This window comes from Chrysemys picta, chromosome 10, assembly GCF_011386835.1.
Source record: "Chrysemys picta bellii isolate R12L10 chromosome 10, ASM1138683v2, whole genome shotgun sequence".
Taxonomy (NCBI): domain Eukaryota; kingdom Metazoa; phylum Chordata; order Testudines; family Emydidae; genus Chrysemys; species Chrysemys picta.
This window is the reverse complement of record NC_088800.1, coordinates 61003900-61016090: the sequence shown is the minus strand read 5'-3', so window position 1 is coordinate 61016090 and position 12191 is coordinate 61003900. Positions and strand designations below refer to the sequence as shown.

General features: G+C 38.2%; 1 protein-coding gene across 50 annotated transcripts in view; it reads right to left on the bottom strand.

The window, feature by feature from the left end:
- The window catches only part of RBFOX1 (RNA binding fox-1 homolog 1), a 2478424-nt gene that overhangs the window by 210967 nt on the left and 2255266 nt on the right, over positions 1 to 12191 (bottom strand). Inside the window, exon 1 of one of the 50 annotated variants that reach the window (XM_065558812.1) lies at positions 2356 to 2594. The exons of 45 other annotated variants lie outside the window; for them this stretch is intronic. In XM_065558812.1, the coding sequence (XP_065414884.1) occupies positions 2356 to 2388 (33 nt within the window). In that variant the 5' untranslated portion in view covers positions 2389 to 2594. Of the gene's footprint in view, positions 1 to 2355; positions 2595 to 12191 lie in introns of those variants that run through there. 4 more of the 50 variants (XM_065558805.1, XM_065558809.1, XM_065558811.1 and 1 more) reach the window with 4 other exon arrangements.

The window sequence follows — 12191 nt, the reverse complement described above, 5'->3', positions numbered from 1 at the left end:
AAAAAATTTCTTCTACCTACTAAATTGCTTTGACTGTATTGCTTTGAAGCACAGTAGCTGGTCATTCCTGGTCCATAAGTTATTCCTTCATGTCGGTTGTTAGACATGGCATTACAGTCAGCAGATATTAAAAAAAGAACAATAATGGCAACAAAGGGACCAACAGCTAATGTTCAGATGCTTTTGATCTACTAAAGGTTTTTATACTACCTTGAGTTCTAAAACAGATGTTGCTAAGACCCCCACTGTTTCTCATTAACACTGACAGCAGTTCCATGAGACCCTAATTAATATCTGTACCATTCACACTTAGTGCTAATTACAGCTAATATTTAATTAAGAGCACTGAGCTTTTATATGATTTCTTACCAGCACCTTCAAACATTTCACTTCAGTACTGCCATAAAATGGCATACGTACAATGAAACGTCAGGCACCTTAACACTGATGAGAGTCTTCTAGTTCAGTCATTAGATTTGCTAAACTGAGGTTCTGATTCCCTTATTAAAGTGGCACCAGGCAAAAGTAAGGAAATAGTGAAGCGTCAGCATATAAATAAATAACCCCTATGTATTCAGGGAGAAGTGGAAACTTGGCATGCCAGGTATCAGCCCAGGTGTTATTCTTTCATTGAACTTAATTTTTGTTTTAATTAAAAATATATATAGTTGTCCACTGTAAGATAAAGAAATTATATGTGTGGGTGTGTATGTACATATACACATACTGTTGTAAGCCAGGAATTTATTATTATGAAGATCATGATAATGCTGCTGAGAATTTCTGATTTTAAAAGCAGCTACTGCATATGCCACAAGTGCAGGTTTTTTTAGTTTTAAAATTTAGTCTAAATAATCTCTACATTTTGGATCCATAATGAGCATATGCATATTCAAAGCACATAACATTACCATAATTCATTAGCATGTCCCATATGATTAAACATATTCTATAATATTAAGATACGTAACATAGAAATTGGTTACTGTTTAAGACGTGAATTCATATTAAGTTTAATACAGTGGAAACTAACAGATCCCTACTTATACTGTTGTGAAATCTTGACTACACAAAACTGATCTAAATTTGAATAGGTCTTTGTGAATCTTAACTTTGTGAAGTTATCTTCTACCCCACGGCATTTTAACAGGGTATTTTAAAATGACATTTTAATGATAGTATTGAAAACAAAATGAAACTGAAAAATGGAATCTACTAAGTTATTTTAAAGGTATGAAATGTTCCTTAAAGTGACAGGAAACTCCATTCTTAATTTAGACCATGAACTTAGGCACTGGAGCAGCCTCAGAACAGTGGGTGACAGTACACAGGCAATGTGGAACTCTAACTAGGCACAAGAGGGTAGACTGAAGTTATAGTTTCAGACTTAACTCTGAATCTCTTTACTTTTATATAAGTTTAAATGACCCCTTAATGTTCATTTTTGTGTGTGGTTTAATAAAGTAGTAGTTGGCAGCTGAAAGAAGAACAAAGGAAGGCAGACAGTCAGGCTCTGCTAAATGTTTTGGCCTGAAATCTAATGAAAACCACATTTCAGCTCCAAAATATGCTTTACGTGGCAGTGTATAAAATCCAGTTTATTGCTTTCTGCTTAAATGCTGAGCTATACCAGAACAAAAAAGGGCCTTAGTATGATATAGGCAAGTGAAGGCTTTCTAAAATCCCATAGATTATTATACTTAAAACAGAAAAGATCAGAATTTTAAAACATTCCTATTGAGAATCTCAAATCTCCACATTCTTTTTCAGCACTATCTCTTCTGCTCTGAAAGGCTTTTATAATTAAAAAATGCATGAAAAGTGTCAAAACATAATAAAGCAAGCCTGTCATGTTTATACACAAAAGACAGAGCAAAGAAAATATTACTTATTCCGTGTTCCTTTTTAAACACACATTCACAACATAAAACTGTATTTATTCACTAAAAACCTTTAAGGTTGCCCACATTTTAAAGTCTAACTAACGGTTTACTGTTTGTTTTATTCTATTTTAGTTTTATTGTGTTCTGTTTCTTTGGCAAGAGATATTTCACATTCAGAGAAAGCCTCTCATACTGTAGTTAAATGAGCCAAACTGCATCATATCCTCAGGGCATGGAAACAAAGAAGAAAAATGCAAAATTACTCTGTAAACCTGCTGGTTATAAGAACGGCTCAGTTAGACATATCAAGCACAGCAGACACACATAATCACTGCTGTAGCTCGCCTGGCAGAATGACTTAAGCAACAAAATATGTATTAGAGGAGGCTTGCATGCAGTGGTACAGTTGAATAAAAGAAATGCCCTTGCTTGACTAAAATCAGAGTTTCAAGTGAAAATAAAGTGAAAATACCTGCTGTACCATCCTGCTCTCTTTATCCTCCATAAACTTAGCAGCTGCTCTAGTCCCAGGCCATGCAGCATCTGCCCAAAGCAAGCATCAATTATGGATGAGGGCGTGTGAGCTATGTAATGTGTGTATGAGTGTGGATGATAGGGGTGTTGAAGGAGGGGGAGCTAATGCAAGCCTTACTGACCTCCCACTCAACATCTGACTGCTCCCAAAACCTAATCCAGATGGGACTCTTTCAGTTTGCTAGGCCTCGCCCCATCAATCACAGCAGGCCACTCCTCTGTCTCCTGCTACTAGTTATAGAGTGCACCACTGAGCAGATGATTACACACAGAAGAAGAAAAAACACAGCTTGACTACATTAATAGCTGTTTAAAAAACATTAGAAATGCTACTTTGTAAGTTGCCATAAGCTGAACATTTTCATTTTTAAAATAAAATGATTGTATTCTCAGTTATGGAAAACCCTAAACCTCCTAAACCTGTTCTTTTGACAACTGCAGTTTACAGGAGAGAGAGAGTGAGAGTTTAATCTTTCCTACAATTTGAAAAGTTAACAGCAATAAAATTTGTTTTTTAAAGTTGCTTAATACTCATAGCAAACTTAGGCAATAAAAAATTGTCTATTTTACATTAAATTTACGTTACCCTTTCTTTATAATTGAAATTGTTTTGCCATCTTTATTTTGTGATATTCCTCTTGCCCACCAAGGGAAATATTTCAGAAATGCTTCCAAGCTTTACTTTTGTGCGGCAGCTTAAGCAAGCTAATGCTTCACTATTAAAGGAACTTGTCTAGATCCTCTAGAGGTAGTCTCAGAAATGATTAAATTTCTAATTAAAATCACATAACAGAGAAGAAGGCTAAGACAACACAAAGAGCCCCAAAGAATTCAACTTTACTGCCAATCTGTCATGGGCTGTCACCGGATTCAAGAAGTTAGAGGCAGGATTGAAATACAACAGGTGAGTTTTTATTTACAAATGTCCCAGATTCCCAGAAAAAAAATCTGGATAAACCGTATTAACTGTATCGTTAAACTTACATTCCAACTCAAATACACTGGGTTTCTTTAACAATGCAGGATAATTCTTATAGATTTGCTGCTAGCACTTCCTAGTTAAGGATAATAAAAACAGCTGCTTCAGGTTTTTCCACAGGGAATCAGACATCCAGCCTCATTGGACGAATTGACTAACTCTGCAAGCTTTCTCTCTTGATGTTTAATAATCTGACTGGGCCACTTGACTTGGACCATTTGACTTCTCAACCAAATTCAGACACAGAAAATTCTGTAACTTCCTCCCATTCTTGGAAAGGTAACTGCAAAGCCAGTTCTGCCTCATATTTCACTTAAAAACAAACTCTTTCCCAAGTAAGGGTGTTCCCAAAAGGAAAGAATGAAAGGGGAAAAGAACAGTTTTTCTTGGACAGAATCAGAAAGAGAGAGAGAAAAAAAAGAAAAGAGCAGGGAGTAGCTCAGGGATTTGTATTATTTCCTTGGGTAATGGTAGGATCTCTTTTCTCCACCAAACAACCTCATGCACAAGAGACAAATATGTTCCCAGTGTCCTCTTCATATGCACCAGATTGCACCCTGATAAAAGCCTGAATCCCAGCTAATATATATGTTCAATTAGTAAATGAATTAGTGCCACTGCTCAGGACCATTTTATTAGCACAACCATCTTTTTTGTGTGTACTGGGTATGGCCATATGGCAATGGTCAACAGCAAACAGGGATTATTTTTCCAGGACGCAGTACCAGAGATTCAGTTGTTCTCTCCCTTGAGTGGCACCTTTATGTTACTGGTGATTTTGTATGTTTTTCTTTTAGATATGCTTTTCAGCTAAAAAGTATGGTATGTACCTCTCTCCAATTTGGCTATGTTAAACTCAATGACCCACCTCAACGTTAAGGGTGCTTGGGAAATCAGAGTGGAATAGAAATCTGAAGCATTATATAATCTCTAAAAGTATATTTCATATACCCACCATGATGATGGTATCTCTTCAGTTCTTTCTTTTGCTATGTTAAGTGATCATCTGTCCATGGACACATGATACAAATAAAGCTCATCAAGTAAATTCTCTTTTCAAGTGATTTAGTAACCCAGCAATAAATGTAAACATATGGGGCCAGATCCCACAATGCTTCACTGGCATAAAGTGGCTGTGAAGTTGCCCTATATAGGAAGGCCAAAGAGTCCCTGGGTGTGGGGAGGGAGGGGCCATGTTCACAGAGTGTTGTGCTCTGGTGATTCCTAGCCGGCCTAACTGCCTTAGGGGCTATGCCAAACTAGCTCCGTTAGGGCAGTCGTGTGACTATTCTAAAGTTGTGCTGGCAGCCAAATCAGTCCCTGGCGGCACAATAAAATCAGGGGAGTACAACGGGTTTGTTGGCTATTTTTGCACCCTTTCCACCTCTCAGGTTTTGTATCAGAGCAAATCCAGACCAGGAGTAGTGGGTCTGCTGTATCTAGCTCCAGTCTTGCAACTCAGCCTATGTCTCCTCTTAACTTCTTCTGTTGGAAGGGCAAACCGCAGACTAATGCTGCTGTACATTTTAGGTTTTAAAAAGTACATTAATGTGGCATTTTTACGACTTGGCATTTTAGGGACAACAAAGACTTTGCTTCTACAGATAGTGGCTTCCTCTCTCACTCACCTACCACACTTTTATTTACTTTTAAGCACAAATTTGGTGCATTTCAAAGCTGAAATTTCATTAATGTATTACTGTCAAACATACATTTTTGGGGAAAAAACAGCTGCAAAGAAGTGCAGCATGTTCTGCTCTGCACTAATTCTGTCAGTGCCACATATTTCTGACATGGAATATCAGACATAAACACTCTCTTGCCTAGTGCAATGGGCTATTCCCTCAGAAACCTTTCAGGGAAATAAATAATTGTTTTCCAAAACAGAAAGAGTTTCTAAAAGCAATTTAAAGGGGAAAAGGGGACTAATAAAGAATTACAGTACAGAAGGATTTCTCAAAGGAATTTTCTCTTATATGATTGTCATAATTTATACATTAGCCTTCTGTAGATTTCCATCCAAAAGATCTCAAAGTTTACAAACAGTAAATTAACCATCACAAAAGCTCCATGAAGTATAGACTGTGGCAAAGCCAGAAAGATAACCCAGATCTCTTGACCCTCAGTCATGGGGAGGGGGGGCTTTTTAACCCACGAAACTACAGTTCCACTTAACCATTATAGTGGTAGTTTCATCTCACTAAACAGACCCTCCCAAATTGTCTTTTTGATATATTTTGATATGTGGATAAAAAGGAATATTGATGTTTACAAGTTTGAGATAATTGATTTAAAGAAGAGAACTAAAAGAAGAGGCTGGACATTTTTGGCACAAAAGAAAACAGAGCCTATCATGTAAAAATTCATATCTGTACTGAGGTAAAGTTAAGGTAAATATGGGAAACATACATGCTTAATACTGACCTTATTCCGAATGTAAGTTCATTATATAGAACAGTACAAACACAAAATAAAGCAGATATTAGCAAAACTGCTTTGTCCCTATTCCTGCATCTTAGACCTCATTTACATAGTGAGGATCGTGTTCCTTGGTCATAGCAGGGAATGAGCATGACAGGGGCTCTAGACTTACAACTACTCAGCGTAAAAGGCTTCACATAGCACTTGATGCAATTCACATCTGCATGCAGCCTCCATTCACAGATATGCTAGAGCACAGTGCACAGGGACCATGCAGTATCCATCCAGATCAAATGCATGCTCTTGGCTAATATCACTTAGCTAAAGCAACCAGGATTTGTGCGTGAAATAAAAGGAGTAAAACCTTGAAATCAGGAAAAGATGCAAATGATTCATCTGGGTAATTCATTTCTATAACCACAATAATTGCCAGATATGTGGCTTCAACAAAGCAGAGTACCTTCAAAGTTAACTCACAATTTCCCATGATCTTTCAAGGTTCACATTATTTTTCATACCACATACAATTATTTTGCCCAGCAAGATCAGAATGGCAAGAAAAGGGACTAGCTACTCTATGAAGCCCACTTTCTGCCCTCAAGGAACTTCTCTCAATTATTTGAGATGGATTTGGCAGGCTACTTTAACACACTAAATAGCGATTGCTTTTTTGCTTTTATCTACAATCACAGAGTCAAGAAACTGGCATCCTCTACACTGCATATGAGTCCACAGTTGTTCTATAAACTGAGAGCTGTAATGTGAACAGTGACATGTCTTACTCAATTATCTGCCACATTTACTCACTATATTTCTATAGGTGTAGAAAGGACACTTCATTGACCATACTTACCCCACATAAAGAACTAGGATTTAGTTTTAATTCTCCTCTAATTTCCATCACATCTGTAAACCAACAGTTAACTGCATGTAAACTTTCTAGTTATGTCTGTATTCTGTTGCACTAAAGTTTCACACCTCCTGTACATTGCTATACTGAAAACAAGACACATCTTAGAGTTGAATCACAGTAGATATAATACACTTTTGCTCATTTTATTCCTTCACATGAGGTCTAAGACCCCAGTTCTGCAAAGATTTACATATGTGCTTTATATAATGGGAGTAGTCCCACTAAAGTCAAACATGACTACTTAAGGTGAAGCATGTGGATAGGTCTTTGGAGGATTATGGCCTAACTGAGTCTCTGGGATGGCATGTCTAGCTCATTCACCCTACTGTTCAAGGATTGACATGTGCAATATTTACAAAGGATCCAGGGCAGCGGGGAGAGACTAATTGGGTAAATACAAATCAAATCCAGTTATAAATGTATGTATCCAGATTTGACAGACTTGTCATGAAAGTAAAGAAGGAAATGTTATTTACTCCTTCTCATAACACAAGAAGTAGGGGTCACCAGATGAAATTAATAGGCTGCAGGTTTAAAACAAACAAAAGGAAATATTTTTTCACACAACACACAGTCAGCCTGTGGAATTCCTTGCCAGAGGATGTTGTGAAGGCCAAGACTAAATCAGGGTTCAAAAAAGAATTAGACAAGTTCAATGGCTATTAGCCAAGATGGACAGGCATGGTGTCTCTAGCCTCTGTTTTCCAGAAGCTGGGAATGGGCAACAGGGGATGGATCAGTTGATGATTACCTGTTCTGTTCATTACCTCTGGGGCACTTGGCATTGGCCACAGTCAGAAGACAGCATACTGAACTAGATGGACCTTTGGTCTAACTCAGTATGGCCACTCTTATGTAGGTTATTCACTAACAAATACTTGCAATACAGTTGAAATAATACATTTTAAATTCTGTTCCAGGTAGACCCTAGCATCTCAGTTACAATTTTCCCCTAAAACAACTTACTGGATGGCTCAGGGGATTGTGAGGACAATACTAATTTATTGTTTTTACCTGCAGCTCTGTCAATTCAAACAGGCTGAGATTAACTGTTAAGATGTTCCCAATTCACAGTTGTTAACTGGCCAACATTACATTAAATGAATGTTTTCTTATAGACAAATTTCATTGCATCACAAAATACACCATCATAATTGCCAACTTTGTTAGCAGTATCAACGCAGAAGCCAATGAATGAACATAGATACTTATGGGTAGTTTACTCAGGCTGTTCTTGTTCTGTAGACACAGTATTTTAAATTTTTGCCAATCTGTTACTTTTCACGTACACAAAATTCTCTTAGTTAAAAATACTCAAGGAATATGGGTGTTGCCAGTTTCACAGATGGTCAACAAAAATGATGAGAAGCATGGTAAGACTTCTGTATGAGAAGAGAGTGAAAAGATTGCACCTGCTTAAATTAGATATGAGATGAATAAGGGAAGATATGATAGAGAGACACACAACTATGAACAGAAAGTAAATTGAACACTGCTAGTTAACCTCTCTCATAATACAAAGGAAGGGGGCATTTGTTTAAATTTAAAAATGATAAAAGGAAATACTATTTTACACAATGCATAATGAACCTGTAAAACTCACTGACACAAGACAGTAGATTTTTTAAAAAGATTATACATTTAAATGCGTTATTTGAACATCTGCAGTTACAACAGAAAGAATAAATTATAGATGCAGATCATATAAAAACCTATATTTAAAGAATGTTAGGGTTACAAAATAAAGCACTTTCAAGTTAGGATATTCAAAAAGTAATGCTGCCCAGGCAACCTTAATTCAGGTCTTGGAGGGTTCGTCTACACAGGGATAAAACCCCATGATCAGCTGACTCAGGCTCATGGGTTTTGGGCTGTGGAGCTAAAAATTTCTGTGTAGACCAGAGGTTCTCAAACTGGGTAGTGCGCCCCCCTTGGGGGCCATGGAATGTATTCTGTGGGGTATGAAAAGCTTTAGGGGGGAAAACTTACTGCGCACATTCAGAGCTGGGCGGCCAGAGAGCAGCAGCTGCTGGCCGAGAACCCAGAGGTGAGGGGTGCATAAACTACTACAGACACAAAGATGGGGGGAGTGATCAAATAAGTTTGAGGACCACTGTGTAGATGTTTGGGCTTGGGCTGCAGCCTGAGCTCTGGGACCCTATGATGGGGTATCTGCCCCAAACTGGACTAGAAAGGGTTAACCTCAGACGGGAGCAGTGGAGGTGAGTCCTTCATGTGGCCCAGACAGACTCTGTGAGGCACAGTCAATAGGAGAGAGGCTGCAAGGAGCAGCCAATCAGGGCCCAGCAAGCTCACATAAAAGTTGCTCCAGGGCAAAGCTGAGAGCAGTTGCTACTGGGAACCCAAGGGGTAAGGACTGTGTCCCTGGAAGGCTGAAAGAAAGCTAGCACCACAGACAGGTCACTGCATTTGCACAGACAGCTCAGTTGCTGGCAGGGACCAGGGGAGCAAGCAAGAACTCCTGGCAGTCTGCAGAGATTGGGCAACTGAGTGCCCTGAGGCTCATAGAGGACGCTGCGGTTCCTGACACTGTGAGAGGGGCTGCAGGCAGATGCAGAGATGGAATGACTGTGTGCAAGTCGCGTATAGGGGGTGTTGGCCTTGAGCTAATCCCCAGAGCAACCGAAAGGAAGCACCAGTCCAGCAGTGAGTAATGAGCCCCGTGACAGACCCTGCACTCTCGCAGAGTCCCAGCATCAGCCTGAGTTCAAACGTCTACACAGCAGTTTTTCAGCCCAGGAGCCTGAAATCTGCGAGACAGAGTGAGCTGACCGGGCCAGCCATGGGATTTTTATCCCCAAGTAGACATGCCGTGTGTGTCTAGATTAAGATAGTCCTTCATTATATGATCCCATACTATTTTTTCCATATGACAGACAGTCTTCATGGAAAAGCTAGTTCTTTGGTATTTCTTTTTATCTTCATCATTCAGTATGTGGCCCAAGTGATTATTTACCACTCTTCATCCACACCTTGCTTTTAAGGAATAAGTTCATAGAGGTTAGAAAAAAAAAGTCTCATATGGGCAGGTTATTGCATAATTGTCCACTAGGGTAGGTTCTTACAAGTAAGGCACCTTTCCCCTCTCTTTCCCATTATCAATATTGCCATTTGAATACAGCATTTTTTAACACCTTAATCACTTAGAACCAAACCCTGGCCACATTTAAATCAAAGATAAAACTCCCACTGATTTCAATGAGCCTGTTAAATATCACTTTCTAATAACACTAGGGATCTTGCTGATGTAGGTAGGGTAAGGTTTATTCAGCTCTCTTGCTTATGTCCAAAGTCAACTTACGACCTGTTATTCTTACCAATAATTTTTTTTTAAATAGCCTTTGTCTGCAATAATACAGCATGTTTTAAAAAATAAATTAAAACAGAGAGCCTTGCGCCCAGAGTTGCAAGGGTGTTTAGGCATTGCTCTATTCACCAATGCAAGGTCTAAAGACCAGATTTTGAAAGTTATTTAGGCACCTAAAGAAGTCAAAGATAGGCATCTAATGAGGTTTTCAAAAGTAGCTAGGCCCCCACTGGGAGTTAAGCACTTAAAATCTGGCCCTTAGTGTCTTTTTGTTGACAGTTCTTAATATGGACTGATTTAGTTAATGGATATATGGCTTTGTATGCTATCTCTTGAACAATTTCTGTTTTAATAATTATTTCAAAGAAAAAAAATTTTAAAAAAGGAAAAAAAATCTTGTGGCTCTGCTAACTACGTTAGAAGCCAGAGTGCAAAAAAGAAAAGGAAACCTGAATAATTTGTGTTTTGATGATTAGTGCGCGCATCCATTATTTTGGATACAAATGTAAATAAGCACAGTAGCTTCAGCAAACTGCCTAGCAGACATTAGAGAGATGAGCTGGGTCAGGTAATACTTTTTACTGGATTAACTTCTGTTGGTGAAAGAGACAAGTTTTTGAGCTACACAAAAGCTTTTCTGTCCCGAAGTTGAGTTCTGTATAGTTTGAAAACTTGTCTCTCACCAACAGGAGTTGATTCAATAAAAGATATTACCTCACCCACCTTATCTCTCTAATATTCCGGGACCAACATGGTTACAACACTACAAAAAAAACAGAGTCTACTTTACAAAACCTCCACCAAATTTACCACATTTCAATGCAATTATCTCAGGACATTCTGCTCAAGGATAACTCGAGATTAGAAGGTCAGTGAGTGTTGCATGTCAGGAATTAAGGGCAATAGTAAGGCTATAAGGGCCAACTGGCATAGCATCTCTATGTTTCTTGCCTCTCTCTAGCCAGAGTAATCCCTCAGTAACAAACCCTGATTTACTCTCAAAAAGCAACAATGGCAAAAGATTGTGTTTTTTTCTCAGCCTTCACGACACTTAACCTATGCTGCATCATTTCGGAGAGTCAGCAGCGCAAAGAACCACAAAAACAAAGAATCCCTACACAGTTCACTCATGATGTAGGTGAGAAAGGTTCAGGCTTAAGTGGAGCCAGTGGGGCAGATCTACTTGTAATCCCATCTGTTTGGAAATAAAACCAGACGTGCAGCCCTCTAGACATTAATAAGATAAATGAGCAAACTCTGCTGGTGTGATTTTTCACCATACCACACTTTGTTGGGTCCCCTTCAGTCTTAATGAATATGAATAATACTTGGTATAAAATGAAGACATGCCAATCTCTCTGTCCATGTGAGAATGCTATTCAGAGACTGTCAATCCTTTAGATTGCAGGTTGCAATCTGATGATGAATTTTTTTTAAAGGATGTGTAATTAAAATGGAATTCACTGTGGCTAATAACCTCCATGAACATCTACTACTATGTTATTGTTCATAGAGAAGATCACACACTCATTGTGAATGACCTACTATTTCCTAAGTGAATTGTTTGTATACTGTATTGTAATGGAGGGTATATGGTAATTAACACATTACCTAAGCAAATAAATCTCTTAGTTTTGGCATTGGATGCAGATAAAAATCTGTGATCTAATAAATATAAGGGAGAGAACCTTTTAAAAATGGGGATACTGATCATTTCTAGTAAGCATCTTCCCTCAAAGGATGTTTGAATTATCGCTAACATAGATTTCACTGGCACCCACACAAGCGTCTTCATTTTCATATCTAAAAATAGCTATAGCTCAACTTCTGTATAGCAGTTGCACTTAAAAAGCTTTTATTGGTCTGTTTAATATTGCCGGTTCTACTGGTATTAGCCATTTTAAGTACACAGAATAACTCTCAAATCAGTAATCTTTCAAAATGGAAGAAACTTTTTAAAATGTGACCCCCACACGTTAACCAAGTATACTGGCGCGCTTGTGAATTCAAGGTTTATCCACAATAACATTACCTATTGATTACAAAGTACAAAGAGTCAGGATTATGACTTGAATAGAGTTTTGATTAAAACTAGTCTGCAGTTATTCCTATAGAATCCAACATGATTTTGTA